Source organism: Battus philenor, unplaced genomic scaffold (assembly GCF_028537555.1).
Source record: "Battus philenor isolate CCGP_79_NKW_IND1 unplaced genomic scaffold, ilBatPhil1.0.hap1 SCAF_6, whole genome shotgun sequence".
Lineage (NCBI taxonomy): Eukaryota > Metazoa > Arthropoda > Insecta > Lepidoptera > Papilionidae > Battus > Battus philenor.
Genome location: NW_027181726.1, coordinates 6,310,620 through 6,328,380, shown reverse-complemented (window position 1 = coordinate 6,328,380; position 17,761 = coordinate 6,310,620). Strand labels below are relative to the sequence as shown.

Below are 17,761 nucleotides of genomic sequence, written 5' to 3'. Positions count from 1 at the left end.
ATATGTTTAATAGGATAAGGAACACACTGTCTGGAAAATGTCGGCGAGGATTTATTCAATTGCAATTTTTGTGGCATCAAAATTGTTCTAAATTACCACCGCGTGGGATGTCGCGTAATTGCGACTACAGCCGCAAGTATTTGAAATTAAAAATAAATCTATCAACTTAAATTACTTAATTGAAAAGAAAGGCGTTAGAAATTTAGCTTAATATATTTAATAAATCATACCGTTTCAGTATCACTTTCTCCAGTGGCTATGGCTATTTCAGCGTCTAGATGCTGTTCAGCGTTATTGAACTCCCTTTCGAGTTCTATGGTTTCCATTTCTATGGAAGGTGACCTCCGAAGCTCTTCATCTCCTAAAGATCTTTCTTCAGATCCTGAATGTAAGACATAAGATATATTCAAAACATATCCATTTTTATTAATAAATACTCCATTGTTTCGTTTAATTAATGTTGAATGTTAACTTTATTATAATGGTACAAGTTTATCGAGAACCTACCTTGTTATTATAATGCTACGGAGGATAAAAAATAATTTATCAAAAAGTGTTAATTTAGCAAATACTTAAACAATATAAGTTTTAGAATCCATTTGAAGATTGTCTTTAAAGGTTGAATAAGATATGAACATTCAAAACCATCATTTTCAAAGGTTGTTCAAATGTATTTGCATAACAAGTACGTCATTAGTTAGCCTTGCATAAATATTAATATTCATTAGGATATAGGTTTAATAATTGCTGTTTCATACCTTTGTTTTGCTCTCTATGTCTTTGAAGTTTCCGTTTTGCTTGTCGTGAGTGTTGAATTTTTTGAATAGTTCGCGGGGATATTGGTTTCATAGAGATTTTATGAATACCGCTGCCAGGCAGAAGTGTTGCTATTACCTTCTTAGGTTTATCTACTTCTGGATTTTTGGTGTACGCTCCAAACGTAATGTCATCAGGCTCTGCATCTATGTCGATAAAACTATCTTCGAATAGTTCATAGTTTTCTAAGTCGGAGTCTAATTCGCTTTTAGAACACTCGGGTTTTGATCCACAAATTGAATCTGAATTGTCCCTGTAATAAACTTGTTTGGGTTCTGGTGTGGAGAAACTTCGCGTGACGCTTTCTTTTTTGTCTTCTTCGCAACGTGAGCCCGGCGAGGAATAGCTTCTTGGAAGCTGACTCTTCATGTTTTTCATTTTCCTTTGTTGATGTTGTTGAATTCTTGTTGAAATTAAACTTTTTCCGCGGTTAACACTTGCTATATGCGGCTCTTTACGACGCATGACTTAATGACTTTATCGGTTTCACGTGTTGGTCCCTTTAGATACTTCAAGTAACTGCAAAAGGGAATTGTTGAATTGTAATATGTTACATTATAATATTGTAGTACTTTATGCGTGTCCATTTCTAACATATCGTTTTTCACATATCAGATGACAAGGCCGGCTGTAGTAAGCTGAAATGTGATATGACAAGCAACAGTGAGCATGGCCAACTTAATGTTTACTGGGCATTTGGGATATTTGTGATATATTAAAGTATAATACTAAGTTATTACCTGAAACTTGGCGGGAATATTACACACTGAATTTTTCATTAAATTTGGTTTAAAGTAACATAATCCAAAATATAATTAAAGTATTTAGAACATTATTAACTATTAACGGGGTATCACATTTATAACATTTAGGTTTGCATTGCTTAAAATCTTCTTTAATAATACGATATAGAAATATGAAATATTAAATAGACACGTGCTCTATAGTACGGACAAGTGAATAATAAGTCAATAAGCTTTACGATATTACTTAACGAGGAGGCGTAGGTTAAAGTATTTCGTAGGCGAACAACTTTCGATTTTTAGAAGTCTTGTTTGTTATAATTCATTGACATTAAAACAATAAGATATTTGTAACTACCCAAGTCGAATCAAGGCAGTTCATTTTTTTTTGTTTCAGACATTAAAAAATGTGTTTGTCATTTTCTTCATCATTTCGGCTGTCGGAAGTCCACAGCTGAATACAGACTTCTCCCATAGATTTCTAACAAGACCTTAACTCCTGCGTCTGTCCACCTTATGGGTTGACGTCTACGCAGTTCTAGCCGATCCGTGATCTCAACTCCGAACACTGAGGGCCTCAGCGGCAATTTGTCTTGTACGCCTTCCCACTGCTGCTTTAAATTGCTTGCTCACGCGCAGTCATTCAACGGGACAAGAACAGAACTATACTTAAGATTTCTTCGCGAGATCCTATCAAGAATGAGGAGATCCGAAGACGAATGAAACATTTCAAAGAAAAGATCTGCTAGCGCTTACCACAAGGGGGACAGACGACTTTGTTAAGTAAGAAAAGGACTAATATATAGCTACTTCTGCTATGTAGTGTTACATTACTCCTGAGGATGCCCCGTGGAGGGGTGAAACACGTGTTGAGTGATTTAACGGTGGTAGTTGTGTAATTCGCATTGTTTGCCGCATGCGCATTTATCAGCGGGCTGGCGGGCGGTGCACTTTATTGTATGACTACTGCTACATAGCGGAAGTAGCTATATATTATCCTTTTCTTACTTAGGATGGACTTCCGCAAAGTAACGCCTCAATCCATTAGACTTTGTTAAGGTCGTTTAAAGACGCTAGATCAAGGCCGCTTTCAATCGGTTCTATTGGAAATCCGTGATGGACGGTCCAACTATGGACGTCCTACTTGTGAAAAGTGATAATGATAACATTAATAAAAGTATTCGCCTAAATATTCGTGATAGCAAATGATCGGACTATTACCCCCACAGACATTCTCATTGTATCATGCGATAAAAGTTTCCGCTTTCACCTTTCGAGATCACTAGGATTGACTTAACAGTCGTTTGAAGTGTCTAGCCCCGACCTAAAAACTCGGTGAGACCACAATCCGGATAAATGTTGTAACGGCCTGAACCGAAACTTCCTAAGGAACCCCCGATCTTTGTTGCTGTAAAGAGGTTTATGCTAAGCGCTTTCAGCAGTCTGTCATTTCAAAACCAGCTAAAATGTCACAAGGAAAACATCATTTGACAACACACTTGTGGCTCTAATATGTAAATAAAAAAATATTAATGAATGCTCCTATATTTACATCATTATAAGTAATATGAAATTTATAGCAATGAGTTTTCTAAGTGCTAAAGTGATATGCAAATAATGACGCACGAATCGTTTGCAAATCAAATGATGTTTATTCGAAGATCCATCTAGATACTATGTATTTAATAACGGCAAGTAGAAGCTAAATGAACGTAGTAGTTCAATATATAACTGTAAGATGGCGCTAGAAAGGTTCATTACAAATGTTACAAGCTTTCTATATAATCCTCTAGATGGCAGAACATTGCATGACCTTGATATGTACGTGTCGAGATGAATTACACCTTTGTAACATTGTTTTTGACTAGATAGTTCTTTTTTGATTTTGCATTTTAACTCATTGTAAATAGTCTTAATTAAAATTAACTTTAATAAAAATGAATCAATTAAAAATGTCGAAGAAAACAGTACATTATATATATAATGTAGTGGCTATATAGCCAATCGGTATATATGATAGTAAATTGTAAATGTAGTTATCACTTTGACTATGTCGTGAATGTATGCCTTGTTAGGTTGTAAAGTGAATTGCTAGTGACGGAAATGTTACGAGAAGTATAATGAAATTAATCTGGTAGTAATGTACGGTATATCCTTCTTCCTTTTACCACTTGGGTTCTTATTGGTTGTAAGTTTCATTTGTAAGACTCCCTCTAGGTTATAATGACGCGCGCTTTTAAGTATTCTTAGACGGCAACTGGTCTAAACCTATTGTTGCTAAAACCAGTTAGCTTGAGTAGAACTATAACGTTTTCATTTATTACAATTATATCAAATAAACATCTTACTTATCATTGTATAGTGTGTGTTTTGTTAACTACATTTTTTATTTTAAGCATATTGTTTCATCGACAAAGTTTTGTTCCTGTCCTAGAAAAATTGCTGTATAAAATTTTTCTAAACAATTAATAAAAAATGCTTTATTTACTGAAGTCAAAATACTATGAAATAACAGAAAATTATAAGTTAATATAGTTCTGACACTGCTTTTGTTATTTTATAAATAAGTTGGGAACAATTGTAAATTTTGTAAAAAGGACATTAAGTTTTAACGTTCGTAAGTTTTCTTTGCAAAGACATACATCTATATAATTATTACTTATTTATATTTGCAAATTTGTGCATTGAATTTATAGATAAATCATTAAGATTAAGTACTAACGTACGGATGCTTTTTAAAAATTAATAATAATTTTTCTGAAAATAAAGTCACTTCAGGTGACAGCCCTGTGGCATTAAGCACGCAAACCTCTTTCCCTGGCGAGTCGAGTGACTTAGACAAGAATTACGATAGTCAGTCAGTTGGCGTAAGCGTTGCCGCTTGCCTACTAACTCTTGTGCTGTATACCGTTTTTATTGAAACTGTAATCAGTGCGGTAAGTTTTAACCCGATTTTATTTTGATTTACGCAAAAAAAGGAAACCGCCTTTTTTAATCTATTCATTATATTTACTCTGCTACTTTATTACGGTAAATTATGATGTATTTTTTTTCTAAGTATTCAAACGTAAATAGTTAATGTTTGAGATATGTAAACGAGAAAATGTTTTGAAATTACAAGTCATTAATATTTAAAAATATTAAAATAATCTTTGATGAATTAATATTAACATATTTTTTAATAATTAATGCTTTTTTTTCTTATACATATCAATAAGTATAAGAAACAACTGCTTAAACTTTATCATGCGTGGTAATGACCGAAGAAGCTTTTTAATCTCAATACCTTTTAGTTAATGGAAACTTGATAGTTTATTTATTTGCTTTGTTGTTAACAGTTATAATAGGGTATGATATATATCACTATTAAGTTATAGTATTAGGGGGACTGGAAAGTAATGTCACTTTCTTAAGTTAAATTCACTCGACTATATTTTTAACAAGTTTTTATTTTTATTCAACAATATATTCACCTTCGTTATCAACAACCTTTTGCCAAAAAATCAATCGGTTTTTCTATAAAGTATGTCCATAGAAACGACATTACTTTCCGATCCCCCTAATAATTATTAGTTTGTTTGTCGTATTTGTTAATAATTATTAAAAAGATGTGTACGTATGTATTAATCTTTGACCAAAATTCTTTAAGCAGATTTTCATTCAATTATACATTTAGCAATTATTTATAGATACTAATAATATGTTGTGTTTACATTGTAATCTTGTTGCGTAAACAAGTTTTAGATTGATTGCTCATAGTTTTTAAACATCGTATATGGTAATCAATAAGAGAGATTTCGTATGCTCATCAATATCAAGTTTATTAATGACAAACTGTTAACCCTTGGGCAAAACTAAGCTATTTAGAGTTTCGAAATGCAGTTTTCTTTATAGCGGTTTCTACTCGTATATAAGGGTCCATAAGACCTTATGGTTGTGAAAGTATGTGTAGTAGAATTACATTTATAAATTTTCATTTTAAAATAGGCGGAGTTTCCATCATTTAAACTTTTGAAGCGTGTTTTAGTTTTATGTAAGAATATTTTAGTGGTCCGTTGCGTTTGTTCTATTTCGCAACCTAAGGTGCGTTGAGTTAATAACATTACCTAACCGAAGAGTTCTTGTTTAGTTGATGTGTTATAAAACATAAAAAAACGTGTTTACAGTGTTCTTAAGCGGTAATAAAACTTGAATAATTGAATATTGTTACTTTGCGAGTCGTGGATCGTTACGGATTAAAGAAAGTTGTATGGAATTACACAGACGGGAACACTTTTTTATATTAATGTAACCGTTTCTCTCAAACTATAGATAGGAAAACCTATTTGATATTTATGCTTAAATTATTTAAATTTATTTCAAAACATAATACGACAATTTAATCATTGTGTAACTTAAGTAATAAATTTCTTATTGTACATCAGTTTTGTGAATCGAATTAAGAAAAAGATGTAGTATAAATTAATCATTTATTTTTTATAATTATTGAAAAATAAACCAAATAAATGTATACAGAGTGTAATACGTAATCACACACCTGTCGTAAAATTTCACCCTCACGTGTTGATCAAAATTAGTCAGTAATGATTAACTTCGGTTATATGATACGGTTATAGAATGCCTGGTATGCATCCATTTTCGAGCAAAACATAAAATACGTAACCTGAAATGGTATCATTAAGTACTCTGAAAAAATAGAATATTTATAAAAAATCATAAATTCTCAATATCAGCGGAACCAATAAAAATTACTGAACGTACATGGGTGTAAAATGGACAGGTACCACAATCTCCAGGGCCTTTTTTTGGTTTTTGGTTTTATCCACTAGTCTTGTTACACCTTGTATATACAATTAATTCGGTAAGACTAGTACGTATAATTAGTATACATAAAATCAGTTAAATTTTCCATGAATTTAAAATTTTATTACAAAAAATAAATAAATAATATTTGAAACGGCCCCGTAATCAATTTAGAATTGATATATATATAAGACAGGTAATATAAAAATAAAGGCCAAATATGGTTTGATATGGTTTGAAAATATTTAGTATTTTCTTTTTTAATTTTTTGCCTAAATTATTAATAATAACAAAAATATTCCTTTTGTAACGCCTTGGCTACATAAATATTTGAGAAAGGAAGTTTTAGCTTGTAAAACCTTCTTGGTACATCCATTTTTTTAACTATTAGCTTATATCATTAAGCATAAACAATGTCAAATGTGACATTAAGACATCTAATTATTTTCCCTGTATTCCAGACTAAACGCAAATATTTCCGATCTATTTAGTATATTTCTAAGAACTTTTTTTTGTTAACAGAGCTTTGTTAACAATGTCAAAAACCAGATGTGGTTTCTTGTTTTGATATTATTAATATTGTCATATTAGATGTTGTAGCCGTAGCAGTTTGAAAATCCAACAGTTCCTAAGTAATTTCATTGTTGCAACATAATTAAGCTTTTTCCGAGTAATATTTACATAATGCGCAAAGGTCAAACATAATAGAGATTGTACCCATGACACGCACATTATACTTGACTACACGAGCAATCAAATTGTTGGAACTCTGTAAATGTATCTAATTGTTTCACTTCTTATAGTATTGCAGTCGTATCATAGTGTGCAGGAGGATCTCTATATTTTAAGAGACGTGACATTAAAAGTTTTAAGAATACCGAAAATTAAACTAAGAATCAATAAATCATTTGTTTTCTGAAACCTAGACAATTTACGCACCGTTGCATCCCGTAAAATCATTGTGAGTCGCAATGGACCCACTATCTCCCAATTCTATTGTGACTTTGTTATTATCTGATACCGCAACGAAAATCGTAAATAATCATACAACGAAAATTTTCACATACTTTATCCATAATGACCCATCCATTTACTTTTTTATATTGCCGCCAATTTGTAAAAATAAATGACAGCCTGATGCAAATTACATAAAAGACTAGTAATTACTGTTATTCAAGAATTTTAAAATTATTTTTTTATATTACTTTTAAACTGCCCGATTATAAAAAAATTTACTTTAACTAACATATTTACTTTAATAAATACAATATACAAAAGATATTTATATATTCATCTATAAAAATGTATTTTATCATTCTAGATAAATGAAGTTTCTGTGATTCATACTTTATTGTAAAAAATAAGTTTAGTTACATATCCGAAGAATTTATGCTTTAAGTTAAGTTTCCGAATGACAATGTCGATTTATTGTTCAATAGTTTGTTTTTAATGCAGAGATCTAAGGTGTACTGATGTTATGATAAACACTTTTAGAATTAAACCTATAGAGTCAAAGTGAAATAACTTGAAATAAAATAAAGCAACTTATGCCTTCTGCTTAGTTTAGATAATAAGTTACGACCATAAAAAGAAGTTAATTACAATGACCATAAAAACATTACAATGATGACTACTCAAACTTAAGTTCATAAATTTTTGCTAGGAATAAAAAGAAATAAGTGGAACGCCTAGTAGCTAAGTTGTGTAATGTTTGAAATAAGTTCCGGTTGGCATAGAAGTCGACTTTCTCCGCGACAGATGTGTGATATAAAACATTGGGATTACCTAAATTTACATCTAAGTTTTTTGGAAATGACCCTTTAGGTAATCAATTTTTTAAGTAAAATACATTTTACTTGATAAATAGTACTTCTAACAATGCAAAAAATCGAGTTCCCGTAAAGTAAATATACAATAAGTTAAAAATAACTACTCCAAAAAACCTGAGCTTGTTATGCTTGACTTGTTTTCGAAGGTTTTAAATCTGAATCGTTAAATGAACTTGCGTTATATTATAAAACCTCACGACATGGTGATGTACAATGAAAATCAATTTTTATAATCATTTGTTTAAATTATTTTTAGTCAATATTTATGGCGGTTTTTATGAACCAATAAGAATATATTTGAAAAACTGACCGTCGTCTCTGCGCAATTGTCGGCAATTTTATGTTATTTTCTAGTTCGTCATTGTGTACGATCGGAAGTCAAAGATTTACTCAGCCCAAATGTAGAATTTTATAAAAGTATTTGTTTTCGCTTGCGTAACGGTAAAACTTGTAAAGGTGTGGAGATATGAAGTTTTTTACAATATTATTTCTTTTACACTACTAGCCAAATACTTAATGGAAATTAAAGTTATTCATTGTAGCAAATTATTACATATTCTAATGTTAATTTCTATGAACGTTTTTCGCATAATAATAGCGAATAAAACGGTTGTGTTGTATAAATTTTTAGGGAAAGAAATCAAATGTTTAGTTCACTGGGTTATCTAATAAAAAAAATTGTAATAAAAATGTAAAACACTACTTGCAACATTTAGTATCACATGTATAAAACTTGTTATGTTTCATAGATCTTTTTCTTTTTGGTTTCAGCCACAATATAACTCTTTTCAACTTTTATTAACATACTTGTTATAAAAAAATAAATAACTTTGTTTTATATCAGGGGCAGCCAACCTGCGGCTGGATATGCGATACTTTAAATGATTTTTACAGCTTACGATAAATGTAGTTAGCTTTTCATTTTTGTGACATATTATTTTAAAAATTATCATAACGAAATTTTCTACACCCTGATTAGTATTAACTAACCAGCGTCTGAAATCACCGAATATTAAATAATTATCAAGAGAGGTAAAATAAATGAATTTATACAATATAGATATTATGTACATTTATTATATGTTTTCAATATTATTTTTTATTTTTAATAACTATTTGCATGAATTTTAAATACGTATTGAATGCAAAAAAAATACAAACTATGGAATGGCTTTATCTAGGAGCTTGGTTACCTCTGATCTATATAGTGCAATCACAAACTCGATGACTTTTTCCGTGTGTTTGAAAATTATTGCTGTTGTATTGTTTAACAAATGTTAGGTATAGAAAAAATTATAACTCATTGTACCTTCTGAGCTGAGCGTCGCGTCGCGTTTATGTAACAAAATCGCCGTTAGATGTCAAGATTATAGTTTGAGAAACAGGTTCCTTCTGCGTTTCATGTTTTAAAAAATAATGTAAGTTTTTATACAGGGTAATTTAAGATAGGGTTTAACTTTAAAGTTTTACAGAGTTGTCTTAAAACAGACGGTAATGGCTTAAGCAGATAACAATGCTTTACAGATATAGACGCATAGAAAAAGTGAATGAAAATTTGAATGTAGATAGTAGTAATTTGCTATTTAAATTCAGGCTATCGTAATATTATTTACGCTTAAAAAAATTACCAAAAAATATTCAAACATAAGTATGTACTTAATCCGTATAAGCATTTGTACCTAAGATTCGACTACGTCATTTTACAAGATTTTTCTAGGGGCAAATATACGCTATTATCACAGGAACCTACATAATATAAGTACCATTTACGTGCTTAAAGTTACAATACTATTGATAACTTCATAGAAAATAGCATACCTAGGGAGTAATGTGCCTCAATGTTTATTAAATAAGAAAAATTATTGTTTTAAAAAATAAATATTAACGTTGAGTGTCTTTCGCTTGTTTGTCTTAGATCTGAGACATTGATTATCCGAACAGGTAGTTTTAATTTGACGTCAGAAAGAGACGTAATCCATCGTATGTTAAATGATTTTTTTTAAATATGAATAGTATAGAAAAAGGAGGACTATGTTTTGTCATAGTTCCTAAAATGCGGTACAGCAATCCCGGTCGAATGCTATTGTCTAAATGCATATATGTTAATGGCAAACAGTTACGTGGATGTAGATTTAGACGTAGACTTAATTAAAATAAATCTTAAGTGTGATAAGCGTTGAATAAGCGCCATTTTTTTTGTTCTGAAAGGTAACTAAAACGCTTTTTGTTTACTAAATTCGTTTAACTAATATCATTAATCTTTGATCAATAATGTTACTTGTCAAAAATTCTAAATGACCTTATTAACTTTATTTTGCATTAATATCGTATGCGCTTGCCAGTTGTAAAATTTCCAAATAAATTAAAACAAAAAAAAATCTGTGAGTTTATTACCTTTTGCTATTCGCAATTTCAACGTCAATTTAATGAAAGTATGCATTAAGTACGCCATTTATAAAGTGTGCAATAGATCAGCGGTAGAGAACTGAGACTTACGATAGTACGTTGCGGGTTCGATACTCAGGATACATTCATTTATAATTCACACTTTTTGCATTAATTATTTGGGATTGCCACTGCTCATAAACAAGTTACTAGAGGATAGGCAGCAGCGTCCACTACATACAGCGATCGCTAACCCGCTTTCCAAGCGTGGCGATTGTGGTATATCCATCCCCGATAGATATCTTTGGGGGAGGCCATACGTTGCAGTGGGCGTCTATAGGATGAAACTAAATAACTAAATAATAATAATAAACTAAACTAAAGTACTAAATTGCTTGATTGCTTGTTTCCTCTATTACGTACAAACTTTAATATTTTTAAATATTAAAACTAGTGATTAAACGGCGAAGGTATTGTTTTACCATCATCTGTTTGTACCACAATTTTATAACTATTGATTATTTTTATTCATTAAATTCTGCATTTAGCCGTATTCTGATTAATTGTTCGCTTTCAGGTGGAGTAATAATGAATTCGGAAGTTAATGAGTGGTACAAAGGTCGAAATGTGTTTGTCACCGGAGCCTTAGGCCTCATGGGCAAGGTTCTTATCGAAAAGATCCTATATAGCGTACCCGATATTGGTAATGTGTACGCTTTAGTGCGTTCGAAACGTGGAAAAACACCGGAAACACGAATTGAAGATATGTGGAAATTGCCGGTGAGTTTGCCCACACTTAGCCAATGTAGAATACAGGATGTAGTACATATTAATCTTTTAAGTTGTCAGTTCCTTACTGTGTAACTTTGATAATGCAATTCGTTACACTTTATCGATTTTGTAACTATTGTTTATCTATAATAGCCACAGACCATCGACAGGGAAGCGCAACATTAGACGTCTGCTTATAAGAATGATAGACGGCGTTGTTAACATCATTATTTATAACTCGCGGTGTGTGCCTTATGTCTCATGACATAGCAGTTGTTTCTCAGAAAAAATGAGTTATTATTTTATATAATGATGTTTCTTGTTTGTCGACACAGTCTAGGTCGCGCGACCGCTGAACGCCGGCATCGCAAGGCCGGTAATTTTGGCGATCTTTTGTTGAGGTCTATGCTTTGCAGCGGGCGTCTTTTGGTTGAAATGATGATGACGATATGTTATTAAGTCTAATTATTGTTATATAATTGCAGCTATTCTCAAGAATAAGAGAAGAGAAACCACATGTAATGAAGAAACTAATTCCAGTAACTGGCGACATTACGTACGACAATCTCGGGATTGATCCCGGGCTGCTGGAACAAATTTACAATGAGGTGAGAAAAAACTTTTAAATGAATGTAATTACGTAATATGGTTTCTTTTAGTAAAGTAGTAATCCCATTACTATAGAAGTAGGAGCTAACTTATTACTGCCCCAAATCATGACAAATATTTAAATACTTCCTATTATATGATAATGACTATTTTTTGATAAATCTCTATTGTTTTCAATCCACCCAAGATTTCCCGTAAGAAATTGTGGATTACGTCAAACCCGCCAACTTTACTTCTTTGCTACTGTTGTGTTAGCTCTATTTTACCTTTATACTTAATAAACCGTCTAGATTTCTCTACTAGATCGAGTCAGGAATGCTGGATCTATAGACGAACGGAAGATATGTAGTTTAATCAAGCAGACTGGCAAGTTGATGTGCCAATGGGCTGTTCTCGCATATCGTGAAGAACAGACGGACAGGTATTAGGCTGGAGACCAAGGATGGACTAGCGAAGCGCTTAACAGGTTTATCCTCCTCATGTTTACCCATAAGGAGGAAAAACCTGTTATGATCATTGGAAATCTGTGAATACAGGCGGTCCTTTTGAGGATCTATGTGACAAGCTGAAATAATGATAACTTAATGAGAAATAAAAAATATATTTTCGCCTTAGTTACGCGTATAAATAATTAAGGATACAAAAATTGAAATCTTTATTTAATTTAACTCTTAAATATGCAAAGTTCCTTGCGGCTCAAACTTCATAACAACCTTTAACTTCTTTGTTCAGACATGGAGGCAGTTATATATATATATATATACATATATATGTATATACATATATTTATATATATATACATATATACATAAATAATATACACATACATATATATATATATATATATATATATATATATATACATATATATTACTTTACAACCCTATTGTATATTACCCATAATATAATTTTGGGAAATTTATTTGAGTGTGTCTTGATTTTACAATCTACAGTTAAATGCTTGTTTACTCACGCAAGTCTAGCGCCAATAGCGTAACGCCTATTGCGAAATGTTAGGTGAAGAGAAAGCGACCGGGGGCAATGCGGTGGCTCGTGGTAATTAAGAGGCCTGGCGGGATTCCCGGAACATTTTGCAATTAATAATATATTTATTATACAAATCTATTGGTTATAGCTTTAAAAGGCTGAATGCTTATTTGAAAATTGAGCTTAAAAGCTCAGTTAAATGCTCAAAAAAGGACTAAAAAGCTTATTGCTAAATTTCAATTAATGTCCGGTACACCCTATCCAAAGTCCATGACTTCAGAAATAATAAAAAGTATTAAAAAGTGTTTTCAAGTATCAAATTTTGCAATAAACAAAGTTTCTGTGACATAAGAATGCACTAATAATCGGTTTTAATGTACTTTTGGGAATAATGGTATCAAAAGATTTATGTAATAATTTTTATGTCATACATAACACGTAGAATACTAACTATGTTCAAGACACTTGATAGATTCCAAAGGTATTCAACTTTTACTTGTGAGCCTATTAATAAAGTAAAAAGTGCTGCATCATACATCTTTCATCTACTACCTATTACTTAAGCAAACATCTTTAAAGAGACATCATCAAAAGAATAAATATAATTAACATATTAAAACCTACATTACAACTTGTGATAATTTTTATTGACATAACTAACCCTAAATTCCAGGTATCAGTCGTCTTTCATTTCGCTGCAAGCCTACGTTTAGAAGCACCACTGAAGGAAGGACTTGAGATGAACACGAAAGGAACTATAAGAGTTTTGGACGTGGCTAAGAAAATTAAGAATCTTGTATCATTTGTACATCTTTCTACTGCTTTTTGTTATCCGGACTACAAAAGAATGGCTGAAAAGGTAAAATATATGTTACAAAGGACAATTTTCACAATATTATTAAAATGCTGAGATTATTACATAAAAACATATTATTAAAATATTTGTAAAGCTTATTTATGTTTTAGATTTATTTTATATAAATACTTTTTCATTAAAAACGACTTTTCATAATTTTGCATATTCTGTGATAGATAAGAGATAAAAAGATTTTGGATAAACTTTGATTAAAATTTATTAAAAATAAAAGATAACTATATTTTGCTACAATGGCATTGCAACATTTACTTCAACATTGCCTCGTGGCCATTTAATTAATAAAGTCAATTAGTAACAAAATTAAAAAGGAGAAGAAGTAATTATAATTTATCATTTTATTATTTCCTCTTTATCCTTTTTTAAGGGACGGGGGTAACATTTGGGTTATTTAATGTTATCCTATAGTAGATTTGTTAAGTCCGGCAAACTAGTCCTCCAAAATAAAGAAATTACAAAATTTATTTTAACTCTAAGAGCTATTTAGCTTTATAAAACGTAAATTTGCTTTTGTTAAATCGAGGCGATTGGTGCTATTTGTACATTTCTTTGTCTTTCCTAAACATGTATGATATTTCTTAACGATTATTAAATATCACTTTTATTATACATTTTGAAAAAAAGATTACGTTTGTTTAAAAACAGTCAAATTATGTTATTTATAAAATTCATGTTCTTCCCTAATATGAACGATGTCCTAAAAACTTGTACCTGAGCCGGTAAAAAATAGTCAAAGCGCTACATGGAGCTTACTAGCAACAGTTTGTCGTACTTATGGTTTTATCGTTGTTAAAATACATTTCGTAAATAATTAGTTGATGTATAAACAATAAAATATTAAATTCTAGGTACACGACCCTCCAGCAAACCCACACGAAGTTTTACGTGCAGCTAGCTGGCTCACCGACGAACAAGTCAATCTTCTAACGCCTTCCATTCTTCAAAAACATGCAAACTCTTACACGTACTCCAAAAGACTGGCGGAAGCCGTGGTTAAAGAGCACTATCCTGAACTACCTGTGTCTGTAGTCCGTCCCAGCATTGGTAAATATTTAATCGTATTATCCAGTACAATATTATTGATATCACTGATATGATGTTTTCCATTTTTGCAAAATATATAATAAAACCAAAGATCATACACATTTATACGTACGAATAACATCTTTACAAGTGGATACGCTTAAAACATTACTACATATATTCCTTTATAAAAAGAAGGAAAATGAGAAATAAGCTAAATTTTGAAATCATTATTAACTGTGCAAATGTAATACAATTTATAATAATAATTGTACAATGTCTAAACTAAATTTTGTTTTGTCAAATGTTATAAATTCTTTGTTTACTTATGTGAATCCGTAGTTTATAATATTTTAACGAGTCATTAATTTCAGAGTTGCCATTACGTCGTAAATTCGTCGTAAACAACTGATTGTTAATAACTTATTTGAATTATAAATATGAACGAGTGTTTTTTATATTTGCCAGTAACTCCTTCGTACAGTGAACCAGTAGAAGGCTGGGTGGACAATTTGAACGGGCCCGTGGGTCTCATGGTTGGCGCCGGGAAAGGTGTCATTCGGTCCATGCACTGCATTGGTTATTATCACGCCGAAGTGATTCCAGTGGACATGGCCATTAATGCTATCATTGTAATTCCTTACTATATCATCTCACAGCCTGAAAGGTATGTCAATTTCTAATTGTTTTTTGGAATAATTTCTCGTGGTCATAAAACGAGAATGCCGTTGCCATAATTATCAATGAGGCCTACTCCTGGCCTATATATAGGCCTCTCCCTCTCTTACGGCTAAAATGATAATTTATTTATTTACGTTTAAATTAATGTTAATAATTATTCAGAATATTTAAAGATTAAACGTATATTAATAATTTAGTAAGTTATATAATAATTTTATAGTCATTAGTTTTTTATATTTGAAACTTAAAATTTTAATATGAAAGTAGAATTAAATCAATTATCCGCAACTAATTTTATTATTTTAATTAATTTAATTTATTATTAATGATAATTATTATTTAAGTAATTAATTTTAAATTTTGAAAAGAATTGTATCAGACATTCCACCCGTGTGGTCTTGATAATTGATTTATATTTTTGTAGGTTAGAGTCGACCGTGTATCAGCTTTAATGTTTTATTTTTACTGGTTGTTAAACACTAGATAAAATCTGTTTTATAAGTTCTGATACTTGTAGCAGATAATATAAATGGCTTGCTAATTATTATTCATCTCTGTGCTATCTATATATAGATATAGCATTACTAAATTTATATACGAATAAAATTATTATTGGAATTCTTTTTATTTACAGAAGTCCGGACATTCCCGTTTTCAATCTAACCTCTGGTGATGACAGAGATACAACTTGGAAAGAAGTTCTGGATGTGGGAAAAGCGACTGTCCGTAAATACCCAATGGAAGGTCCTCTGTGGTATCCCGACGGCAATATTCGACACAACAAGCTTATACACAATATCTGTGTATTATTCTTTCATATTCTTCCGGCATATCTGATCGACTTTTTAATGTTGATATTTGGACAAAAGAGATTGTAAGTTTTTATATTTTAATTACTAATAAATAGAATTATAGTCACCATTATGTCTGTCGATAGTACAGTGATAGTTACAGGCCGATTTCAAAGAATACCACACTAACCAGTCTAGCACTGCCTGTATTCAGCGACTTCCCCCAACTTTAATTATGTTATCTGGTCACCGATATAATAAATTTAATATAACCATAGACAAAAAGTATAATTTAAATGCGATTATAAATTATTACGTAAATCATATTTCTAAATTAGACGTATTTATAATTACAGCATGGTACGAATTCAAAAACGTATATCAGTTGGACTAGAAGTACTCCAATACTTCACGACGCGCGAATGGTGGTTTGATACGAATAACTTTAAAGCATTACGTACGTGCCTTAACTCTGTGGATTTAAAAACGTTTCCCATGGACTTAACTGTAATCGAAGTTGAACCATACATCAGGAGCTGTATGCTGGGAGCAAAGATGTATTGTTTAAAGGAGAAACTTGAAAACCTTCCTAAAGCGAGATTGCAGAATAATATGTAAGTACCTTTTTATTTTAAATGCTCTATTACATGCAAAAACATAATTTATTGTCATATCAAGTATAGAATAACAATTATCTACCAAAGACTAAGGTACGTAAATTGATCAACAATGTTTTTTTTTACGTTTCTTTTATAACTGCCGCTCGATAAAATCGACCGTTTCATCCATAAAAAATGGAAAATCTAAATTGTTAAAAAAGGCCATATATTTTCACCAACATTTGATATTATTTTATAGTAACATTTATTTTTAAATCTCATCATTCATAATCATCATTTCAGCAATAGGACGGTCCACAGCTGGACATAGGCTTCCCCATAGATTTCGAATAGGACCGTTTGCAAGTGGCCTGCATCCAGCATCTTCTAATGATTTTAGCGTGGTCGTCTGAACAAGCCAAAAATTTAATTGGATTTTTTGTTACAGTCTTTATGTGCTTGACTTATTGGTGACTGCGTTCGTCTTCTATTTGCTGCCGATGTACTTGCTAGCTTCTTATTTCGAACCTGTCAGGATTTTGCTGTCGTTTGGAGGTCCGTTTGTACGCTACTTACCACTAGTCGGTAAAGTGGTTTTTGCGGAGACATAAGGTTTAAAAAGAATAATTTAGATAAAAATAATTAGTGTCTATTAAAATTATTATATTTTTTTATGAATTACCTAAAAATAAATAACAATGCTTTCAAACAGTCATTGTTTTAGTTATTACGTAATATTAGATACAATATTTTGTAATCAGTATTTTAAATACAATATACATCCCTTAAAAAGTTTTCGTTTACGAATATTTGTAACAAATATTATTGTAACTGTAATTGTGTTGTGTTC

At 31.1% G+C, this 17,761-nt stretch overlaps 2 protein-coding genes across 3 annotated transcripts; one reads left to right on the top strand and one right to left on the bottom strand.

The window, feature by feature from the left end:
- Positions 1-224: 224 nt before the first annotated feature.
- LOC137930334 (uncharacterized) lies at positions 225-1,281 on the bottom strand. Its single transcript, XM_068773568.1, has 2 exons — positions 759-1,281; positions 225-382 (listed from the first exon to the last, which is right to left on the bottom strand). Exons 1-2 carry the CDS (start codon positions 1,279-1,281, stop codon positions 225-227), a joined length of 681 nt encoding a protein of 226 aa, XP_068629669.1.
- Positions 1,282-4,423: 3,142 nt separating this feature from the next.
- LOC137930140 (putative fatty acyl-CoA reductase CG5065) lies at positions 4,424-17,553 on the top strand. Of its 2 annotated transcripts, none has more exons than XM_068773268.1 (9): positions 4,424-4,495; positions 11,154-11,356; positions 11,833-11,955; positions 13,617-13,802; positions 14,666-14,861; positions 15,309-15,507; positions 16,159-16,395; positions 16,669-16,926; positions 17,360-17,553. In XM_068773268.1, exons 2-9 carry the CDS (start codon positions 11,165-11,167, stop codon positions 17,520-17,522), a joined length of 1,554 nt encoding a protein of 517 aa, XP_068629369.1. In that variant the 5' UTR covers positions 4,424-4,495; positions 11,154-11,164; the 3' UTR covers positions 17,523-17,553. The 2 variants fall into 2 exon arrangements, with proteins under 2 accessions (XP_068629369.1, XP_068629368.1); XM_068773267.1 differs by having other exon boundaries at positions 16,156-16,395.
- The last annotated feature ends 208 nt before the right edge of the window (positions 17,554-17,761 follow it).

Bases quoted from the DNA above. Each gene is read 5' to 3' on its own strand.
- LOC137930334 (XM_068773568.1), bottom strand. From the start codon at position 1,281: ATGCGTCGTAAAGAGCCGCATATAGCAAGTGTTAACCGCGGAAAAAGT. The intron at 383-758 runs GTATGAAACAGC...TCTTACATTCAG, and splicing joins ACATAGAGAGCAAAACAAAG to GATCTGAAGAAAGATCTTTA.
- LOC137930140 (XM_068773267.1), top strand. From the start codon at position 11,165: ATGAATTCGGAAGTTAATGAGTGGTACAAAGGTCGAAATGTGTTTGTC. The intron at 11,956-13,616 runs GTGAGAAAAAAC...CCTAAATTCCAG, and splicing joins TGGAACAAATTTACAATGAG to GTATCAGTCGTCTTTCATTT. The intron at 14,862-15,308 runs GTAAATATTTAA...TATATTTGCCAG, and splicing joins TGTAGTCCGTCCCAGCATTG to TAACTCCTTCGTACAGTGAA.